We start from the raw sequence: 20,016 nt of genomic DNA, 5'->3' as shown, positions 1-20,016 counted from the left end.
AAACTTGGGATAAGTATTCCTAACAGTATAAGACTTTTAAAACGAGATAAGTAAGATCTAGGACTCTTAAGATAAGATAAGGACATTAGTAAAGCCTAGTTAGACTAAGGCTAGAGCCAAGCTTAAGTTAGAAGCAAGCTTAGGATTAAAGAATCTAAGGGACTAAGAATTTGGAGTACAAATTAGGACACTTATAAGTAAGAGGCAAAGAGCTTCTTTATAGATTAGAGAATCTATAATATAAATAGCAGTTAGATTAGGAGACAGATATATAAACTTAGAAGACTTACTAGGGGAATAAAGTGTTTAGCCTAAAGATTGAAAAGTTAATACAGCGGTTAAGAAGTAAGAGAACTTTAAAGATCTACTTATAAGACGCGACGTAAAAGAAACTATGGAGGAATTTAGAGCAAGAATTACCTTATAGCAAGAATAGAAACTAGATAAGAGATTTAGTATATTAGGACGTATAAAGGACAGAGCGCTAGTACGAAGAATTACTAATAGGCTTAGAATAGGCATATTAAGAGCTAAGTGGCTTACTAAACTGGAATAAGAAGAGGATTTAGGGATTTCTACTAGGTTTAAAGAACGACATACTAAAGGCTGTTATAATGTAGTAATAAAGAGATATTTTCTTATGGATGAGCTGTATATATTTAAATAGCTGTACTAAAAGTGGTATAGGCAACGACATAATAATAAGTAAGAAGATTTCTATATATAGTTAGATGAAAAAGTTATCTAAGACTACCCGATTATAGAGAAGGCTATAACTTATATTAAGGGAGCCTTAATTATAATATTAAAAGATCTAGAGGAGCAGTTAGGGGACTAGAGAAGCGAGAGGCGTGTCTTAGTACCTGTAAACGAAGTTATAACGCTTAGATTAATGCGAGAGAAGTTTAAACTTAAGGATAAGGATAAGCCGAGAGTTAACCTAAGATATTAAGTATATTACATATTATTATAGATAGCATGCGTGGATAATGTATGTAATATATATAAAGCACTAAAAGACAAAAATTAGAAGTATCTAATAAGAATATATTAGATAATAAACGAGGCGAAGTATCAAAACACTAAATATATGTATAGTTGGCACCTAGTAAAAGTTTAAGAATAAGGGGACTTAATACTTTAACCAGGAAGATTCCTTATAGAAGAATGCCTAGATAGACGATAATGGTAGGAATGTCTAGAGAACACCTGTTTATGGTATATTGAAGATAAGAAACGAACTAAGTATTGGCTAAAAAGCGAGCTAAGTGTAATAAGATTAAGTAACTAATAGTTAGGAAAAGTAGAGGCCTATAGAACTAGAGGGAACCAGTGGTAGAGCCTTAAACCCTTAAAGGAATTTAAAAACAACACCTAAATCTAAGAATTAAATGGTAAGATTAACAGTTTGAGGCGCTAATAGATAGTGGAGCAATAAGGAACTATATCTCGCTAACAGCAGTTAAAAAAATGGGGTTACTATACAGATAGAAGGAACAACCTTACCTATTAGTAATAATTTTAGGAGATCCGATAGCCTACGGAGGAGGCATTATTAATCTTAAAACAGGACCAATTTAGATAACTATTAAAGGAAGGTAAATCGAGATGTCTTTCGACATACTACTATTGGGGAATAATAAGGTAGTATTAGGAATGCCTTGGTTATAGGAATACAATCTAAAGATTGATTGGGTTATAAGTTAGGTTAATATTAGAGATACTTAACGCCGTAAGATATAATAATAAGCTAAGATAGTATAGTACTAAGTAGGAGCGACCTATAAAGAAACGGAAAAAGGACTAAGCTATATACTAAAGAGATACTATAAGTATGGTAAGAAACTATGGTTACCTAAGAGTAAAAAGCTGTTAGAGTATGTAGCATGGGACTATAAGATAGAATTAAAACTAGGAGTAAGTTTAAAGTTCTTTCCAATCTATAAGCTTACTGAAGAGGAAGGTAGAGCATTAAAGGAGTTTATCTAAGAAAATCTTCGAAAAGGATATATTAGACTATTACAGTTATTAGTAGGATATCCAGTACTGTTCGTACTAAAGAAGAATGGGAAACTTAGGCTATACATTAACTATAGATAGTTAAATAGCATCACTAGAAAGGATAGGTATTCTTTACCCTTAATTAGCGAAATCTAAGATAGGATTGGTAATGCGTAAATCTTTATAAAGATAGATCTAAGATAGGCGTACTATTAGATTAGAATTAAAAAAGGCGACGAATAGAAGGCAGCCTTTAGGTTAAAAGAAGGACTATACAAACTATTAGTTATGCAATTTAGGCTTATAAACGCACTAGCAATATTCTAGAAGCGTATTAATAATGTGTTAAGAGAATATCTGGATAAATTTGTTATGGTATACCTTAACGATATTATTATTTACTTAATAAGTGAAGAAGAATATGGAGAATATGTTAAATGGGTCTTAAGGAGACTATAAGAAGAACAGATGCTAGTAGTAATTAAGAAATGCGAGTTCTTTACCAGGAAGACCGATTTTGTTAAATTTATTATTAAACTAGGCTAACTTAGTATAGATCTAAAAAAGATTAAGGCTATAGTAAATTAGTAAGAACCAGAGAACGTTACGCAGTTAAGGTCGTTTTTAGGGTTTTGCAATTACTATAGAAGGTTTATAGCTTAATAGTTAAAGGATATTAAGCCACTTATGAGATTAATAAAGAAAGAAGAACTATGGGTATAGGAAGAAGAATAAAAGGAACTATTTAAGAAAATTAAATAGTTGTTTACCTAGGAACCAGTTCTTAAAATCTATTAACTATAGCTAGAGACAGTGGTTGAAACAGATATATTAGACTATACACTAGAAGCGTACTTCCTATAGAAACATTAAGATAGATGGCACCTAGTAGTATACTATAGTTGGAAGATAACACTACTAGAACTAAACTACAACATCTATAATAAGGAGTTATTAGGTATAGTTACAGTACTAAGGGAATAGAGATTATTCTTATAAGGCACAGAAAAACTATTTGTGGTTAGGACGGATTATAAAAACCTAATAGGGTTCCTAATAACGAAAGAACTTAATTATAGATAAGTTAGATAGGCGGAGATGCTTGTAGAATACTATTTCGAGATTTAGTATATTAAGGGTATAGAGAATGTAAGAGTAGATGCTCTAAGCAGAAAAGCTAAACTGTAAAATAATGAAAAACCATTAGGAGCTTTGTTGCGAAAAGATATAGATAGACTAATTAGATATAATTATCTAAAAATCGCAGTAATATAGGAATAAAAGATCCATAAATTACTAGAGAGCGATTGGGTATAAAAGATCCTAGACGTATAAGTAGAGGATTTAGACTTAGAATAGTACGAAAATTAAGAAGTAATATATATACTAAGATCTATTGTAAAAGAGTTTGTTAAAATATTTTATAAAGGATTAACTTAAGGACACAATGGAGCTACAGGCTTAGTGTTAAGACTTTAAGAGGAATACATTATTGACATAACGAAGCTATAGGCTTAGTGTTAAGACTTTAAGAGGAATATATTATTGACACAACGAAGCTACAGGCTTAGTGTTAAGACTTTAAGAGGAATACATTATTGACGGAATCTGGGGATTAGCTAGGTAAGTTATAAAAGAATATCTAGATTACTAAAGGAATAAACTAATGAGGTATAAGCTATATAGAGAGCTATAATCTATTAAAATACTAAAGAGACTATAGGAGGTTATATTATAGGACTTTATTATTAAGTTACTAAAGTTAAAGAACCTTATTACCGGATAAGATTATAACGCGATCTTAGTAATAATAGATAAGCTTATAAAGTGGGGATACTTTATAGCATATACAGAAGAAATATCAGCGGAAGATGTCGCTAGAATCTATGTTAAAGAAGTATTTATAAGATATAGAGCACTAAGTAAAATTATATTGGATAGAGATCTAAGATTTATAGTAGTATTCTAGGAAGTGTTTTTAGTAGAGTAAGGAGTTTAAGTAGTAACTTCTACTATATATTATTTACAGACAGACGGTTGAACGGAAAGATTAAATTAGATACTAGAGTAGTATCTAATATATTATATTAATTATATATAGAATAATTAGGTATCGCTATTACTAGTTATATAGTTTATATATAATGCAACACTATAAGAAGAAATAGGTACATTACTATTTAAGGTAAATTACGGATATAAGCTAAGGACCTTACTATTACCATAATAAGTAAAAAAGATAAGTAGCATAGCTAAGTAAAGAATAAAGAGTTTAATAAATCTTCACGTAAACCTTACGGAGACAGCTAAGGTGGTATAGCAAAGAATAAAAAAGTACTATAATGCTAAGAGATCTAAGGGACCAGATCTTAAGGAGGGAGATAAAGTATGGCTACTACACAAAAATTTTAAGAGTTAATAACTAAGTAAGAAGTTAGATTATATTAGACTAGGACCTTTTGAAATTATATAAAGAATTTCACCGGTTATATTTAAGTTAAACTTACTAGCTAAGATAAAGATCTACTCTATATAATATATTGTAATGCTAGAGCTAGTATACGGAAATATTAAGCCACTAGTTTATAAAGTAGACATATATAGAGGATAAGAGGAAGACAAATGGTAAGTTTTAAAGATTATTAGTTACGAGGACGTAGACAATAAAATATAGTATAAAGTAAAGTGGATAGGCTATAACAAGACTACCTAGGAGCTACTAAAAAATTTAAAAAACGCTATAGGAAAGGTATAAGAGTATTAGAAGAGAAAAGGTTAGGCAATATTAATAAAGGGGAATTACTAAAGAATAAGCTACCTAAGGGGGACCTAGGAAGAGTAACTACTAAACTATTTAGAGTTATTTCCTTCTCTAATAAAAGAGAATCCGTTTTTTTATTACTAAGTTCCTATAAACCTTATTCTATAAGCTTCCACTCCTTAAAATAAACTTTTTTATAAACTTTCTTAAGACGAATTAATTGAGTAGATGTAGCGAGACGAGAATTAAGAGCCCGTTGTTAAGTATTAGTAGCCTCTTTCTTAGTGTTATACAAATGATAAAGTTCCGCCAAGGCGACGGATAACTTATTATTAAGCTTCGCAGCAGTAAATTAAATACAAGACCCTATAATAAATTACTTAGGGAACTTAGAGACTATTAAGAGTTATAGGACGCATATACTTAGCGTTAGAAATTAAGCGAATATCATAAGACGACCAAACGTTTGCTTTAGTATACTCTAAGTAAGAAAAGGGTTGCTAAGACAAAGGACTCGCTAACGTAATACAAACTAATCCCTCTTTTACATAACGAGAATATAGAGATAATATTACTTCACCAAGCGATAGTATAAAAGAGACTATACGCGTATAATAAAGAGTTAAGGAAAAAGAAGAAACTTTAGGTATTATAAGTAACGATATTAACCAAATTAATTAGACGGATATTATACCTCTAGTAAACAACTTAGAGATACTAGGTATCTTTAAGGACAAAAATAAAGAGGAGGGAGATAGTATTACGGACGCTTTAAGTACAATATTATAACTACTTAGAGAAGAGTCGGAAGAAGCTAGTTAGTTAATATAAGCACGGTCTAGGATAAAACCCATAGAACTATATAACGAGGAATAGTAAGTAAAGTTACGTAATATAATCTGTATAATCTATATAATCTATAAGATCTATAATAGAGCGAGTAGAGTAGATAGAGTAGATAGAGCAACGACTTTCATAGGAGTACGGTTGTGTATTTAAGGACCCTTAGTCCCTACCTAGATAGTTCCTTCCTTGTAGTAATTCTTAGAATATAATTAGAGTTAATCTATTAGGCAACTACTCTACTAGCGGTTATTACGTTGTTGATTTACTTGCAATACCTATATACCTAGCCCATTAACAAGTCTACCGTAGTTCCTACTATAAGGCTTCGTTATAGTATAGCAAGAATAGAAACTAGATAAGAGATTTAGCATATTAGGACGTATAAGGGATAGAGCGCTAATACGAAGAATTACTAATAGGCTAAGAATAGGCACACTAAGAGCTAAGTAGCTTACTAAACTAGAGCAAGAAGAGGATCTAGGGATTTCTACTAGGTTTAAAGAATAATATATAATAGGCTATTATAACGCAGTAATAAAGAGATATTTCTTTATAAATAAGTTATATATACTTAAGTAACTGTACTAAAAGTGGTATAGGTAACGACATAATAATAAATAGGAAGATTTCTATATATAGCTAGATGAAAAAGTTATCCAAGACTACCCGATTACGGAGAAGGCTATAACTTATATTAAGGGGGCCTTAATTATAATATTAAAGGATCTAGAGAAGTAATTAGAGGACTAGAGAAGCGAAAGGCGAATCTTAATACTTATAAACAAAGTCGCAACACTCAGATTAATACAAGAAAGGTTTAAACTTAAAAATAAAGATAAACTAAGAGTTAACCTAAGACACTAAGCACATTATATACTATTATAGATAGCATACGTAGATAATGCGTATAATATATATAGGGCACTAAAGGACAAAAATCGGAAGTATTTAATAAGAATGTATTAGATAACGGACGAGGCGAAGTATTAAAACGCTAAATATATACATAGTTAGCACCTAGTAGAAGTTTAAGGACAAGGGGACTTAATACTTTAACTAGAAAGATTCCTTATAGAAGAATGCCTAGATAAACGATAATAGTAGAAATATCTAGAGAATACCTGTCTATAGCATATTAAAGACAAAAAGCGAACTAAGTATTGGCCTAAGTTGGACTAAGTATAAATAGGATTAAGTAGCTAATAGTTAGGAAAAGTAGAGGCCTACGGAACTAGAGGGAACTAGTAATAGAGCCTTAAACCCTTAAAGGAATTTAAGGTTAACACCTAAATTTATAGATTAAGTGGCAAGATTAATAGTTTGAGGTATTAATAGATAGTAGAGCAATAAGGAACCACATCTCGCTAGTAGTAGTTAAAAAAATAGGATTACTATACAGACAAAAGAAACGTTCTTACCTATTAGTGATAATTTTAAAAGATCTGATAGCCTATGGAGGAGGCATTATCAATCTCAAAATAGGACCTATTTAGTTAACTATTAAAGGGAGATAAATCGAGATGTCTTTTAATATATTACCATTAGGGAACAATAAGGTAGTATTAGGAATGCCTTAGTTACAGAAATACAATCTAAAGATCAATTAGATTACAGGTTAAGTCGATATTAGAGATACTTAACGCCGTAAGATGCGATAACAAGCTAAGTTAGTATAGCACTAAATAGAAGCGACCTATAAAGAAATAGAAAAAGGACTAAGTTATATACTAAAGAGATACCACAAGTACGGTAGAAAACTATAGTCACTAGAAAGTAAAAAGCTATTAAAGTATATAGCATAGGACTATAAGATAGAATTAAAACTAGAAATAAGTCTAAGGTTCTTTCCAATCTATAAGCTTACTAAAGAAGAAGGTAGAGTATTAAAAGAGTTTATCCAAAAAAAACTTACGAAAGGGATACATTAGACCATCGCAGTTATTAGTAGGTTATCCAGTACTGTTTATACTAAAGAAGAACGGTAAACTAAGNCTATATATTAACTACAGATAGTTAAATAGCATTACTAGAAAGGATAGGTATCCTTTACCCTTAATTAGCGAAATTTAAAACAGGATAGGTAATGCGCAAATCTTTACAAAGCTAGATCTAAGATAGGTGTACTATTAGATTAAGATTAAGGAAGGCGACAAATAGAAGGCAGCCTTTAGGTCAAAGGAAGGACTATATAAACTATTAGTTATGCAATTTAGGCTTATAAACGCACTAGTAACTTTCTAGAAGCGTATTAATAATGTATTAGGAGAACACTTAGATGAATTTGTTATAGTATATCTTAACAATATTATTATCTACTTAATAACTAAGGAAGAACACAGAGAACACGTTAAATAGGTTTTAAAGAGACTATAAAAGGAACAGATACTAGTAGTGATTAAGAAATACAAGTTCTTTATTAAAAAGACCGATTTTATAGGATTTATTATTAAACTAGGCCAACTTAGTATAGATCTAAAGAAGATTAAGGTTATAGTGAATTGGTAAGAACTAGAGAACGTTATATAATTAAGATCGTTTTTAGGGTTTTATAATTACTATAGAAGGTTTATAGCATAATAATTAAAGGATATTAAACTATTTACATAATTAATAAAAAAAGAAGAACTATAGGTATAGGGAAAGAAATAATAAAAACTATTTAAAGAAGTTAAGAGGTTGTTTACCTAGGAGCTAGTTCTTAAAATCTATTAACTAAAACTAGAAACGGTTATAGAGATAGATATATTAGACTTTGCACTAGGGGCATATTTTATATAGAAGCATCTAGACGGATGGCACCCAGTAGTATATTATAGTTAAAAAATAATACTACCGGAACTAAACTATAACATCTATAATAAGAAGTTATTAGGTATAGTTACAGTACTAAAGAAATAGAGAGCATTCTTGCAAGGCATAAAGAAACTATTTATAGTTAAGACGGATTATAAGAACCTAACAGGATTTTTAATAATAAAGGAACTTAATTAAAGGTAGGTTAGATGGGCAGAGATACTTATAGAATACCATTTCAAGATTTAGTATACTAAGGGTACAGATAATACGCGAGCCGATACGTTAAGTTAAAAGGCTAAACTATAAAATAACGAAAAGCCATTAGGGGCTTTACTGCGAAAAGATAAGGACGGACTAATTAGGTACAATTATTTAAAAGTTATAGCAACTTAGAAGGATAAGTTAAAGAACGTTTATAAGATATTAGAAAGCTTTTAGATATAAAGAATTCTAAAAGCATAGCTAGAAGATCTATAGTTAGATATATACAAGAACTAAGAAGTAAAGTACATCCTAAAAAGCATAGCAGAGCATTTTATAGAAGAATTCTATAAGGGAATGACTTAAGGATATAACGGAGCTATAGGCTTAGTATTAAGACTTTAGGAGGAGTATATTATTAACGGAATCTAGAGGATAACTAGAAAGGTTACTAAAGAGTATCTAGATTATTAAAGAAATAAACTAATAAGGTATAAGCTATATAGAGAGCTATAACCTATTAAAACACTAGAGAGACTATAGGAGGTTATATTATAGGACTTTATTATTAAGTTACTAAAGTTAAGAGATTCTATTACCAGATAAGATTATAATATAATCTTAGTAATAGTAGACAAGCTTATAAAGTGGGGATACTTTATAGTATATACAGAAGAAATCTTAGTAGAAGATGTCGCTAAAATCTATATTAAGGAAGTGTTTATAAGATATAGAGTACTAAGTAAGATTATATCGGATAGAGATCTAAGATTCGTAGCAGCATTTTAGGAGGTATTCTTAGCGAAGCAAGGAGTTTAAGCAGTAACTTCCACCGTATATTATTCGCAGACAGACAGTTAAATAAAAAGATTAAAGTAGATACTAAAGTAGTATCTAAGACACTATATTAATTACATATAGAACAATTAGGTATTACTATTACTAGTTATATAGTTTATATATAATGTAACACTATAAGAAGGAATGGGTACTTTACTATTTAAGGCGAATTATAGATATAAGCTAAGAACATTATTATCGCCACGTTAAGTAAAAAAGATAAATTATATAGCTAAGTAGAGAATAGAGACTTTAATAAATCTTTATACAAACCTTATAGAAATAGCTAAGGTAGTATAATAGAGAATAAAAAAATACTATAACGCTAAGAGATCTAAGGGACCAGATTTTAAGGAGGGAGATAAAGTATAGCTACTACACAAAAATTTTAAAAGTTGATAACTAAGTAAGAAGTTGGACTACGTTAAACTAGGACCTTTTAAAATCATTTAAAGGATTTTACCGGTTATATTTAAGTTAAACCTACTAGCTAAAATAAAGATCTACCCTATATAGTATATTGTAATGCTAGAGCCAGTATATAGAAATATTAAGCTACTAATTTACGAAGCAGACACGTATAGAGGACGAGAAGAAGATAAATAGCAAGTTTTAAGGATTGTTAGTTATAAGGACATTAACAATAAAACATAGTATAAGGTTAAGTGGATAGGCTATAATAAGACTACCTAGGAACTATTAGAGAATTTAAAAAATGCTATAGAAAAGGTACAGGAGTATTAAAAGAGAAGAGGTTAGGTAATATTAATAAAGAAGAATTACTAAAGAATGAGTTATCTAAGGGGGACCTAGGAAGAGCGACTACCGAACTACTTAGAGTTGTTTCCTTTACTATAGGAGGAAAGTCAGTCCTTTTATTACCAAGTTCCTATAGACCTTATTCTACTAGTTTCCACTCCTTAAAACAGACCTTCTTATATACCTTTTTAAGACGAAGCAGCTAAGCAGATACCGCGATGCGGGCATTTAAAGCCTTCTATTTAGCGTTACGAGAACGCTTAAGTTTAATAAGGGCTTACGCTAGGTCACTATCGAGCTTCGCAGCAGCAGATTAAACACAAAACCCTATAATAAATTACTTAGGGAACTTAAAGACTATTAAGAGTAATAGGACGCGTATACTTAGCGTTAGAGGTAAAGCAAACATTGCAAGAAGAACGAATATTTGCTTTAGTGCACTCTAAGTAAGAGGACGGTTATTAAGATAAAGGACTTACTAGCGCAACGTAGACTAACCCCTCTTTCGCACAACGAGAATATAGAGATAGTATAATTTCACCAAGCGATAATATAGCAGCAATAGTGCGAGCATAACATTACGCGTATAAAGAAGAAGATACTTTAGGTATAATAAGTAATAATATTAACCAAATTAATTAGATAGACATTATACCTCTAGTAAACAACTTAGAGATATTAAAAATCTTTAAAGATAAAGATAGAAAGGAGGGAGATAGTGTTATGGACGCTTTAAGTACGATATTATAACTACTTAAAGAAGAGTCGGAAGAAGCTAGTTAGTTAATTTAGGCACAGTCTAAAATAGAGCCGGTAGAACTATATAATAAAGAGTAGTAACTAAGATTATATAATATACTACGTATTAAATAAGAGGAATAGGAGGAACTTATATACCTTACGTATAACGCGTATATTATATATAAGAAGGATTTTATAGGAGTACGGTTATATATTTAAGGACCCTTAGTCCCTACCTAGATAGTTCCTTCCTTGTAGTAATTCTCAGAATATAATTAGAGTTAATCTGTTAGGCAACCACTCCACCAGTTATTATTACGTTGTTGACTTTAATTTGCATTACCTATACACCTAGCCTATTAATAGAACCTACTGTAGTACTTAATATAAGGTTCCGTTACACCTTCTCTATAGAAGTACCGCGAAAAGGTAAAGGACGTTACTAGCTTATTATCCCTTAAAAATAGACTAGTTAAGCACTAGGAATAGCTAATAGTAGTAAAGAAATATAACTTATAAATCTAGTTTATTGCTAAAGCATATACCTAGGTCTCTATAGCTTACCCTAAAAAAATAAGACTAATAAGATTATTAGTAATTATTACTACTGGCCTAGAATAGTTATAGATATTAACCGTTATATATAGAACTGCAATAACTGCTATAGGTTTATAATTCTATAAGATAAGACCTTAGGACTATTAAAGCCACTTTTAATACCTAAGCGCCCTAAATAGTATATCTTTATAAACTTCTATAAACCACTAATAGACTATAACGGGTATAATATAGTTATAATCCTAGTTAACTGCTTTAGTAAACGCCCTTTTTTAATTCCCTATTATAAGAATATTAATACTAAAGAGGCGGCCTAACTATATATCTACTATATCTACTAAATTTACGGACTACTAGATACTATTATATTAGACTATAGGCCGTAGTTTATATTAGCTTTCCAAAACAAGTTTACCTAAATCCTAAGGATTAGGCTAAAGCTTTTTATAATATACTACCCCCAGATAAACAGCTAGACGGAGATTATAAATTAATACTTAGACTAGAGACTTCGGCCCTTTATTAACTACTTCTAGAATAACTAGGGTAAACTACTACCCCTAATAGACTGCACCTAGGCAACCCTACCCTATAAATCTATGGGATTTACACCTATCTAACTAGAAATAGGGGATTTACCCTAAAGAAGCTTTAATTAGGATAGGCTAGAAGGACCATAGACTATATATAAGAAACTATCTTATAAGAAAGCCTAGTAGTACGCTAAGCGCTTAAAGGAAGCCTAGATAGTAGCCTATAAAAATCTAAAAAAGGCCTAAAGATTAATAAAATAGTAGGCAAATAAGTATAGGCGCGAGCTTAACTTTATTATAGGTAATATAGTCTAGGTTATAATAGAGAACTAAAAGATAAAACGGCCTAGCTATACGCTAAACTATTAAATAGCAGGACCGTATAGGGTCCTTAAAAAAACAAGCAACTTATATAAAGTAAAGCCCCTAGATTTAATTAAGGTCTACTCTATCTTCTTACCAGATAAGCTATAAAAGGCTATAAATAACCTATTACCTAGATAAAAGAACAAACCTCCCCTACTAGTTTAAGTTAATAATAACAACGAATAAAAAATTAAAGAAATACTAGCCTATAAGCTAGTAAGGAGAACGCTAAAGTACCGTATTAATTAGAAAGGCTATAACCTAAATCCTACCTAGTACCTTATATAGAACTTTATTAGTAGTCCCTATAAGCTTTAAAAATTCTATAGCCGTTACCCTAATAAACTAGGACCCCTAAAGTACCTAGATAAGTAGATAAAGTACTAATAGAGTAAAGATAATAAGCTACTGGAAAAATATAAGGATAAGAATGCTCTATAGGAGTAATATGGATATATAAAGCCTAAGGGCAAGCGTTACTAAGGGGGGGGATATTACGGCACTAGCAGAAAACCGCAGAATTTAGCTAGCAGAACTTGGTAGAACTTTGTAAAACTTTATAGTTATATAACTAGAGGACTATATAAAAGAACCCTACCTTAACCAGCGCTGCTCTTCTTCTCCTTTCTTTTCTTTAGCTTTAGATTCTTGTTTATAGACTATCTAATTATATAGGCTTATATGCGTCCTTCCTGCTATACTTATACCTCGATTAACTAAGTTGCTAATAGTTCGCGCCTAAATCCTATCTAAAAAATAGAATATTATACCTAAATATCTTAACTACTATATAATAATAAATTCTAAAAATTTAAACCTAGGCTTTTATACATACTTTATACCTCCTATTAAAATTTTATAGTAATTAGTTTATTAGTTCTTAGGATAAATATTTTAACTTCATTTTAGCTCTAAACTTTAATATCTTAAAAACTACTAAACTAATTACTATAAAATTTTAATAGGAGGTATAAAGTATATATAAAAGCCTATGTTAAATTTTTAGAATTTTTATTCTTATGTGGTAAGATATTTAGGTATAATATTCTATTTTTTTAGTATAGTTTAGGCGCGAACATTTCGCTTATAGAGTACGTTATAAGAACGTTATAATTATATAATATTTAGTAAAATTAAAAAATATAGTTAATAAAATAAAAATATAATATAATTAACGTAAGCAATAGGGCTATAATAGTTGGTATAGTTATAGAGGTTCTTAACAAATTTCGTTTATGCATAGTTTTAAAATTCTAAACTATTATAACCCTATCGCTCACGTTATAAGTTTAAATCTATTTTTATAATTTGTAATAATTTTAATAAAGGATTATAAAATTTAATTACAATATAATCTATCTATCGCAGTCACGTGAGGGGGATATTTAATTTTTGTATAATTGGGAGGCGTAGGGCTATAAGGTCGCTCTAGGGCTAGTTCTTAACAGTTTTGCTAGTACCTAGCACTCAAATCTGCTAAGGATTTGCCCTAAAGCAGCTAGATGTCCCTGACCGCAAGCCTATAGCTGCAAGACTATCTAATTGTGGTAGTCGCACTAATGCTAGTTCTTAGCGGTTTTACTAGTTCCTAGCACCTGCTAAAGAATTGCCTTAAAGCGCTATCTATATAATGCATACTGAGTATAAGGGATGGCGGGTGGGAAAAGCGAATTAGCCACGTAGTGACTGCGTTCGATATTCGCGAATATTGCAGGAGGTCTTAGTATTGTGCATTGCTGAGATAGATACTGCCAAGCAATATATAGACGCTAGTATATATATATAGTAATACAATTATTAAAAAGCTTATTTATATATAAAATATATAGTTCTTAAGGAGGTTAAAAAGTAAGGTAGTAGAGCACTATAGGTGACTTATAGGCGCTAAATAGGCGAGTTTTAAAAGGCGGGGAGATAGATTACGAGGTTTTCTTAAATAGAGTTTTCTCCCTATATATATATAAGGAGTAGTCTACGTAGGCCTAATAGGGATCGACATTAGACGTTAAATTAATTATTTATATAAAATATAGCTCTATAATTAAGTTATTAATAACTTTATTATAAAATGCCAATTTAATTTTTATATTTATATTAATCTAAAAAATTAATTAATTTTTTAAATATAAAAATTTAAAGCTTTAGTATTTAATAAGTTATATTTAAAAATTTATAAAAATTTAGCAAAACCTTATTAACTTATAGGTATATAAAAAGGTGTATTTTTGTATTTTCTGATAAGGAAAAGCGTACACGAGGTAGGCCCGTGCACCCACACGTTATGAGTCAAAAGGAAGATTCTTCCATATATGCACAGGACGGCCTATAACTAACCGGGTTATCTGTTTCCGCCATCCATCCTCTCTTACTTGCTCGACCCAGACCCAGCAACATGTCCCCGCTAGAGACCTCGTCTTCGCCACTTGCTCCGTTCACTCTCGCTAAAGACAATGGTAATCACCAAAAATAATACAATGCCCATATAGCATGCATTGCTGATAAGGTCCAGCTGAATATGATTGCCAATGGGTTTCCCACTCGATACATTCTGGATTCTCCACCACACCGCTCGCCGTGCTTGACTTGTACGTCAGGCGAGCAAATACGTTCAGTATAAATAAAGAAACGGCAAAATTATACTTTGACGACGCGTCAACTCCTGAGGTCAAAGCCGTGCTGAATTACATCATCGAAAACTCACAGCGTTTGCTCTCGTCTGACACGCTTGAAATTGGGATTAAGCTCCTTGTACCATATGGCCGTGGGTATCTGGTCCAGGCAGATTTTATTCAGCGCCGCATGCTCGGGTGCACTTTGGTTCAAAGCTGTGCCGGTTTTTTATCAACAAATTCTCTCTTGCATTACTACAACCCGGCCACAATCCCCAATCTCCAGCCCCAGGAGCTCATTGAGGCTGTCGCTGGTGCCATCCTGATAAAGTCCGATTCAGATGTTCGTCAGAACATGGCCTTGGTGAATGAAGAGATAGCTGCAAGGTTGTCCTTGGCGTGGATTGCAGCCTCGCCATTGCTCAAAAACCGGCTTGTCATTGTTGCAAGTCGACATCCTCTGGTCATGGCAGACTGGTTACGCTCAGCGTACGGCCTAGGAATTCGCATCACGCTTATTGGCCCGGAAGGTCACTTCCTCCAACATCATTCGGCACAATATCCAGCCATCGAACAGTACCTTCCAATCGACATGAATTTGGATGACGGCTTGGCGCAGAGAATTCTCACAGTGCTTAAGAATGACGGCCGTCCATTCCATGGGATAACGACTTTCAAGGATCCTTATTTCATTTATGTGGCAGAAGTTGCGAAGGCCCTAGGTCTCCACACCGAGCCAATTGATGCGATCAAGACTTGTATAGATAAACACTCAACCAGCCAGTTGATACAGCACTCTATGCAGCCCGTTCGGGTTAAAAATCTTGAGGAGCTGAAAGATGAGCTTACGAAGAATGCGGTTACTTATCCTCTCATCGTTAAGCCCTGCAACGGTTACGGTTCCGAAGGGGTCTTTAGGGCCGACACTGAAGACCAGCTCTACGTAGCGGTTTTAAAACTAAAGTCAACGGCAGAAGGGAATGTGCTCATCGATACCTTCGTAGAAGGTCCCGAAGTTGACTGCAACTTTGTCCTTTTGCACGGGGAAGTTTTATTCTTTGAAGTCGTAGACGGGTTCCCTTGTACGGCAGAGGACGATCGCTTCGACGGCGGAGATTTTCTCGAGACTGACCAGATGTGGCCTTCCAATCATCCGGCCGCCGAAAAGGAGCTGCTGCGCCGCAAGCTCCACGAGATTCTTGTCCGCCTTGGCCTTCAGAACGGGGTTTTTCACATTGAGGCCCGTGTCATAAACTCGGAAGTGGAGTATAACACGAAGGATGGGATAATAGACCTGCGCCCGCATCATCGCCAACTACAAGGGGAGTCCGATTGCTTCTTAATTGAAATTAATGTGCGTCCGCCTGGCCACGGTGGATTCACGGCATCCAAATGGGCATACGGGATTGATTATCTGGGCCTTTATTCTCTTTGTGCCCTCGGTGCTGACGAGCAGATGATGGCGTTGGCTCAACCTTATGCATTCACGGAGGGCGCACAAGGCTGGTGTAATACCGTGTTCATTAATGCGGAGAAGGCTGGTATCTTCAATGGTGAAGATATTCCTCAACAGGTGAGCAAGATACGGCCCGACTTAATGGCATATGTGGTTTTCAGTGTTTGCTACTACAAGCATGGGGACGTTGTGACGGATAATCCGCCCCGGATTGCGCTATTCGTAGTAACTTCCCACTCTAGCCGGAAGCATGTGAGAGACGTGGCTCAGGCCATAAGGGAGACCGCACAGCCGCTGGTTCGAATGCAACATGACAGTATCTAAGCCAGTTGTGAAGGGGGTTGCATGAACGGGCCGTTCCGAATATCAGTGCGTTTCTTCTATTTTCTGAAGCTTTCAATGATACAAATTTTATTATTTCGGTGACCAGCGGGAACAATCCGTCCTTGCACTCCCCTTGTGCCGTAGTTAGCGTTGGGTGGGGGCCGGAGTCTAAATCGAGTTTTAGGAGTAGCATCGAAGTACGAAATTTGTTCGATGGTGGTCCGTGCGAGAGATTAATTCGCCGGAACGTGTATACTATCGTATCATAAGCCTTTAAAGTGGGCCTCGTATGAGTCAAATATTACTTGTGCTCAGACTCATTTCAGCCTTGTATTACATTCACGTCGCGAGACAGCCAGTCATAGGACCAACCTGCTATCCCGTCTTCACACCCCACATAAATCTTCAGCGGTCACCAAAGTACACCGTCTCGGCGCATTAGGTTGAAAGCGGGTGTCGATCAATCCTTCTACTAGTATTGATTGATTGCCGATATTAAATAGAAATATTCGAATAACTTTAACTCGCGATTATAAAGTTAAAGAGAATAAGGTTAAAGGCGTTGCGATCGCATTAAGTACTCTCCTAGAGGTTATGGTGAAGTTCTTCTTAATTTTCTATTACTAAGTAATATTTACGACGTCTAGCGCGTTCCTTAATACAGAAAGACTTGTATGCCTCTTTAAGGGGCCTTATCTATAATAGTGGAAAGGCATTACAATATTAGTAGAAAATAGCAGCTAGTTATGGTTATAGTAGACAGTATAGCAAATATAGGGTTTACGTAACTCTTATATAACTAGGGGGTGTATATAAACCCTACTTTAAGTAACGCTACCCTTTTTTTTCTTTCCTTTCTCTAGCTTTAGATCTTTGTTAATAAACTACTAATTATATAGGTTTATACGCGTATTATATTATACTAATACCTTTAATTAACTAAGTCTGTAATATTATCTAAAGCTTTATACTACTCTTTTCCTTAAAAAGAAACTTAAATATATTTATAACTATAAATCGGATAAGATACAAATAGGATAGAAATATAAGAATTAGACTAAAAGGGCTACTATATAAGATATAAGAACCGCTACAGTAGCAGCGAAACTAGCCTAAAAACTACTTAATAAAGCAATCCGATATCGGAATCCTACTCCCCGCACTAATAAACCCTATAAAACCACGTCGCCCCTATCCGCAAAGCATGGGGGATAACGGAGGGGCGCAGGCTCCCCGCTGGAGTCGCGAAAGTCGCAACGTGATGGAGCTAAACTACGAACTAGGTGGGCAATAACGCGAAAAGAATAGCTGTTAGCTTAACCAGCAGTAGCAAAAACTAAAGGAAATACTTAGATAAATTAAAAACGATCTTATAAAAGAGGAGGAAGAAACTCTATAGCATTAGATACTTGCCTCTATCTAAGAGGTAATATAATAAGTTAAAGCCCTTTTAACGCGCCTAGCCCCCTAGATAACCTAAGAAAAAGAAACTAAGGCCTAGCTTAACTGGATTAAAGCTAGTATTAAGAAAATCTAAAAAAAACGCGTAAAGGAGGACCCCTAAGCCTAGAAGCCCCCTTAGTATAAGGCTAGACTTAGGCAGCTATTATAGGACGGGGGCAGTGGCTATAAAGCGTATGTATTTAAGGAGTCTATAAGACGTTACATAATCAATCGTAAGGGTCGAGGGCGTAAGGAGGTAATATACCTACGCGTAGCTAATATAAGCTATATATAAGGTGTATATAAAAGCACGGGGCCCTCCTATAAAGGCCCCTATAGTAGGGCCCTATAACACTACCCCCCCTTTTATAAAGGCGGAGCTCTGGTGACGCTGTGGTTACTATATATATATAAAAGAGACACTTAAAGTATAAAAAAGAAAAAAAGGGGGGTATTGCTAAAGGCTTAAAATAACGTTATATAATAGGGCTTAGCATCTAAAAATCCAACTAATTAGATAACTTTAACCGCCGGTTAAAGTTTCTAGACATCTTAACGATATTCTAGTTATATAATTGCACTTTACCGCAATCTAATAGCAATTTAACGGTAATTTGCCCTTACATGGTAATGTATAACGGTTTAACTCTATAAGGGCTCCTATAGAGGATTAGGTATAAAGTCTCTGCTTAGGCCCAGTTTCTATAGATTCGCGTAGTAAAAGTCACTAATTAGATCCTTTGCATTTTCAAAGTCTTTCTATAGTTACTATTCTGGCTAATCTATATTGAATTTTATATATATAGCTCTATAGTAGAGCCGTCGTCCTCTACCTTTACCAAAGTATTTAGAGTCAATAATTCGTTTAATAGTCTACTCCTCGTAGTTCTTGTCTTAGTTCTTATTTTAGATTAGTACTAGTAGGGGTTTAAGCTATATCTGCCCTAGTAAGGGGTTAGGCTAATAGAGGTATAGTAGCTATAGGTAAAATATAGGCTATATCCTATAGGTAACTAGGGTAGGTAGGAGTTCTAGCTTATATACGGCTCCCCTATCAATAACTCGTTTAATTAGATAGGGGCCGAGGTTCTTATAATTAAGTGACTTTATAGGCCTTTGTATAAAAATATTGCGTATATCTAGCTATACCTAGTCGCTAACACGTATCTCTGGTGGTGGCGTTCTATAATAGTTAGCAAAGTAGGCCTACTTTACTTAAGCCCAGGCCATTTCTCCCTTGTAGTAGTTAAGTAGATTTTTTATACAGTCTATATACTAGTTAGTAAGTAGTATCTTAAGGCGTTTTCTATATAGCAGTTTCTTATTAATAGGTTCTAGTAGCTCTATACCGGATTAGGGGTAATAACCCTTATTTATAAAGAATGGGGTAAGTCCTATAGTAATTAAGACGTAGTTATTTACTGCGAATTTACCTAGTAGGAGGTAATTTACCTAGTTATCTTAACTATAGGCGACTACCTATTATAGGTACGCTTTTATACTAGCGTTAGCTTTTTCTAGTTGCCTAGTAGTTTTATAGTAGAAGGATATAGATATCTTAATAGAGATGCTAAGGTGTTAGCAGATTTGTCTCTATATATTGGAGTTAAATTATATGCCTTAGTCGGACGTAATTAAGTTAGGTAACCTATATAGTCGGTAAACTTCGCGGAGAAAGGCGTTAGTAATGTCGCTAACGGCTACGCCTTTAGTTAGGACGTAGTGGCGCTCTTTTATAAGTCGGTATATTATTATAAGGATATTCTTATAGGTATGGCCGTG

At 33.5% G+C, this 20,016-nt stretch overlaps 1 protein-coding gene across 1 annotated transcript; it reads left to right on the top strand.

Annotated features, from left to right (window-relative positions):
• Positions 1–14,734: 14,734 nt before the first annotated feature.
• On the top strand, positions 14,735–17,018 carry K441DRAFT_649376 (glutathione synthetase ATP-binding domain-like protein). The gene is made up of 2 exons (XM_067646941.1): positions 14,735–14,855; positions 14,912–17,018. The coding sequence occupies exons 1-2, from the start codon at positions 14,795–14,797 to the stop codon at positions 16,789–16,791; spliced, it is 1,941 nt and encodes a 646-aa protein (XP_067496431.1). The 5' UTR covers positions 14,735–14,794; the 3' UTR covers positions 16,792–17,018.
• Positions 17,019–20,016: the final 2,998 nt, after the last annotated feature.

The sequence above is a fragment of the Cenococcum geophilum genome, assembly GCF_001692895.1.
Source record: "Cenococcum geophilum 1.58 unplaced genomic scaffold K441scaffold_103, whole genome shotgun sequence".
NCBI classification, from domain to species: Eukaryota; Fungi; Ascomycota; class Dothideomycetes; order Gloniales; family Gloniaceae; genus Cenococcum; species Cenococcum geophilum.
Note: the sequence above shows the minus strand (reverse complement) of the source record. Positions and strands in the feature narration are given on the sequence as shown.

Excerpts from the sequence above, each read along its gene's own strand:
- K441DRAFT_649376 (XM_067646941.1), top strand. The coding sequence starts at position 14,795 with ATGTCCCCGCTAGAGACCTCGTCTTCGCCACTTGCTCCGTTCACTCTC. Across the intron at positions 14,856-14,911 it reads CACTCTCGCTAAAGACAATG|CTGAATATGATTGCCAATGG; the intron begins GTAATCACCAAA and ends GATAAGGTCCAG.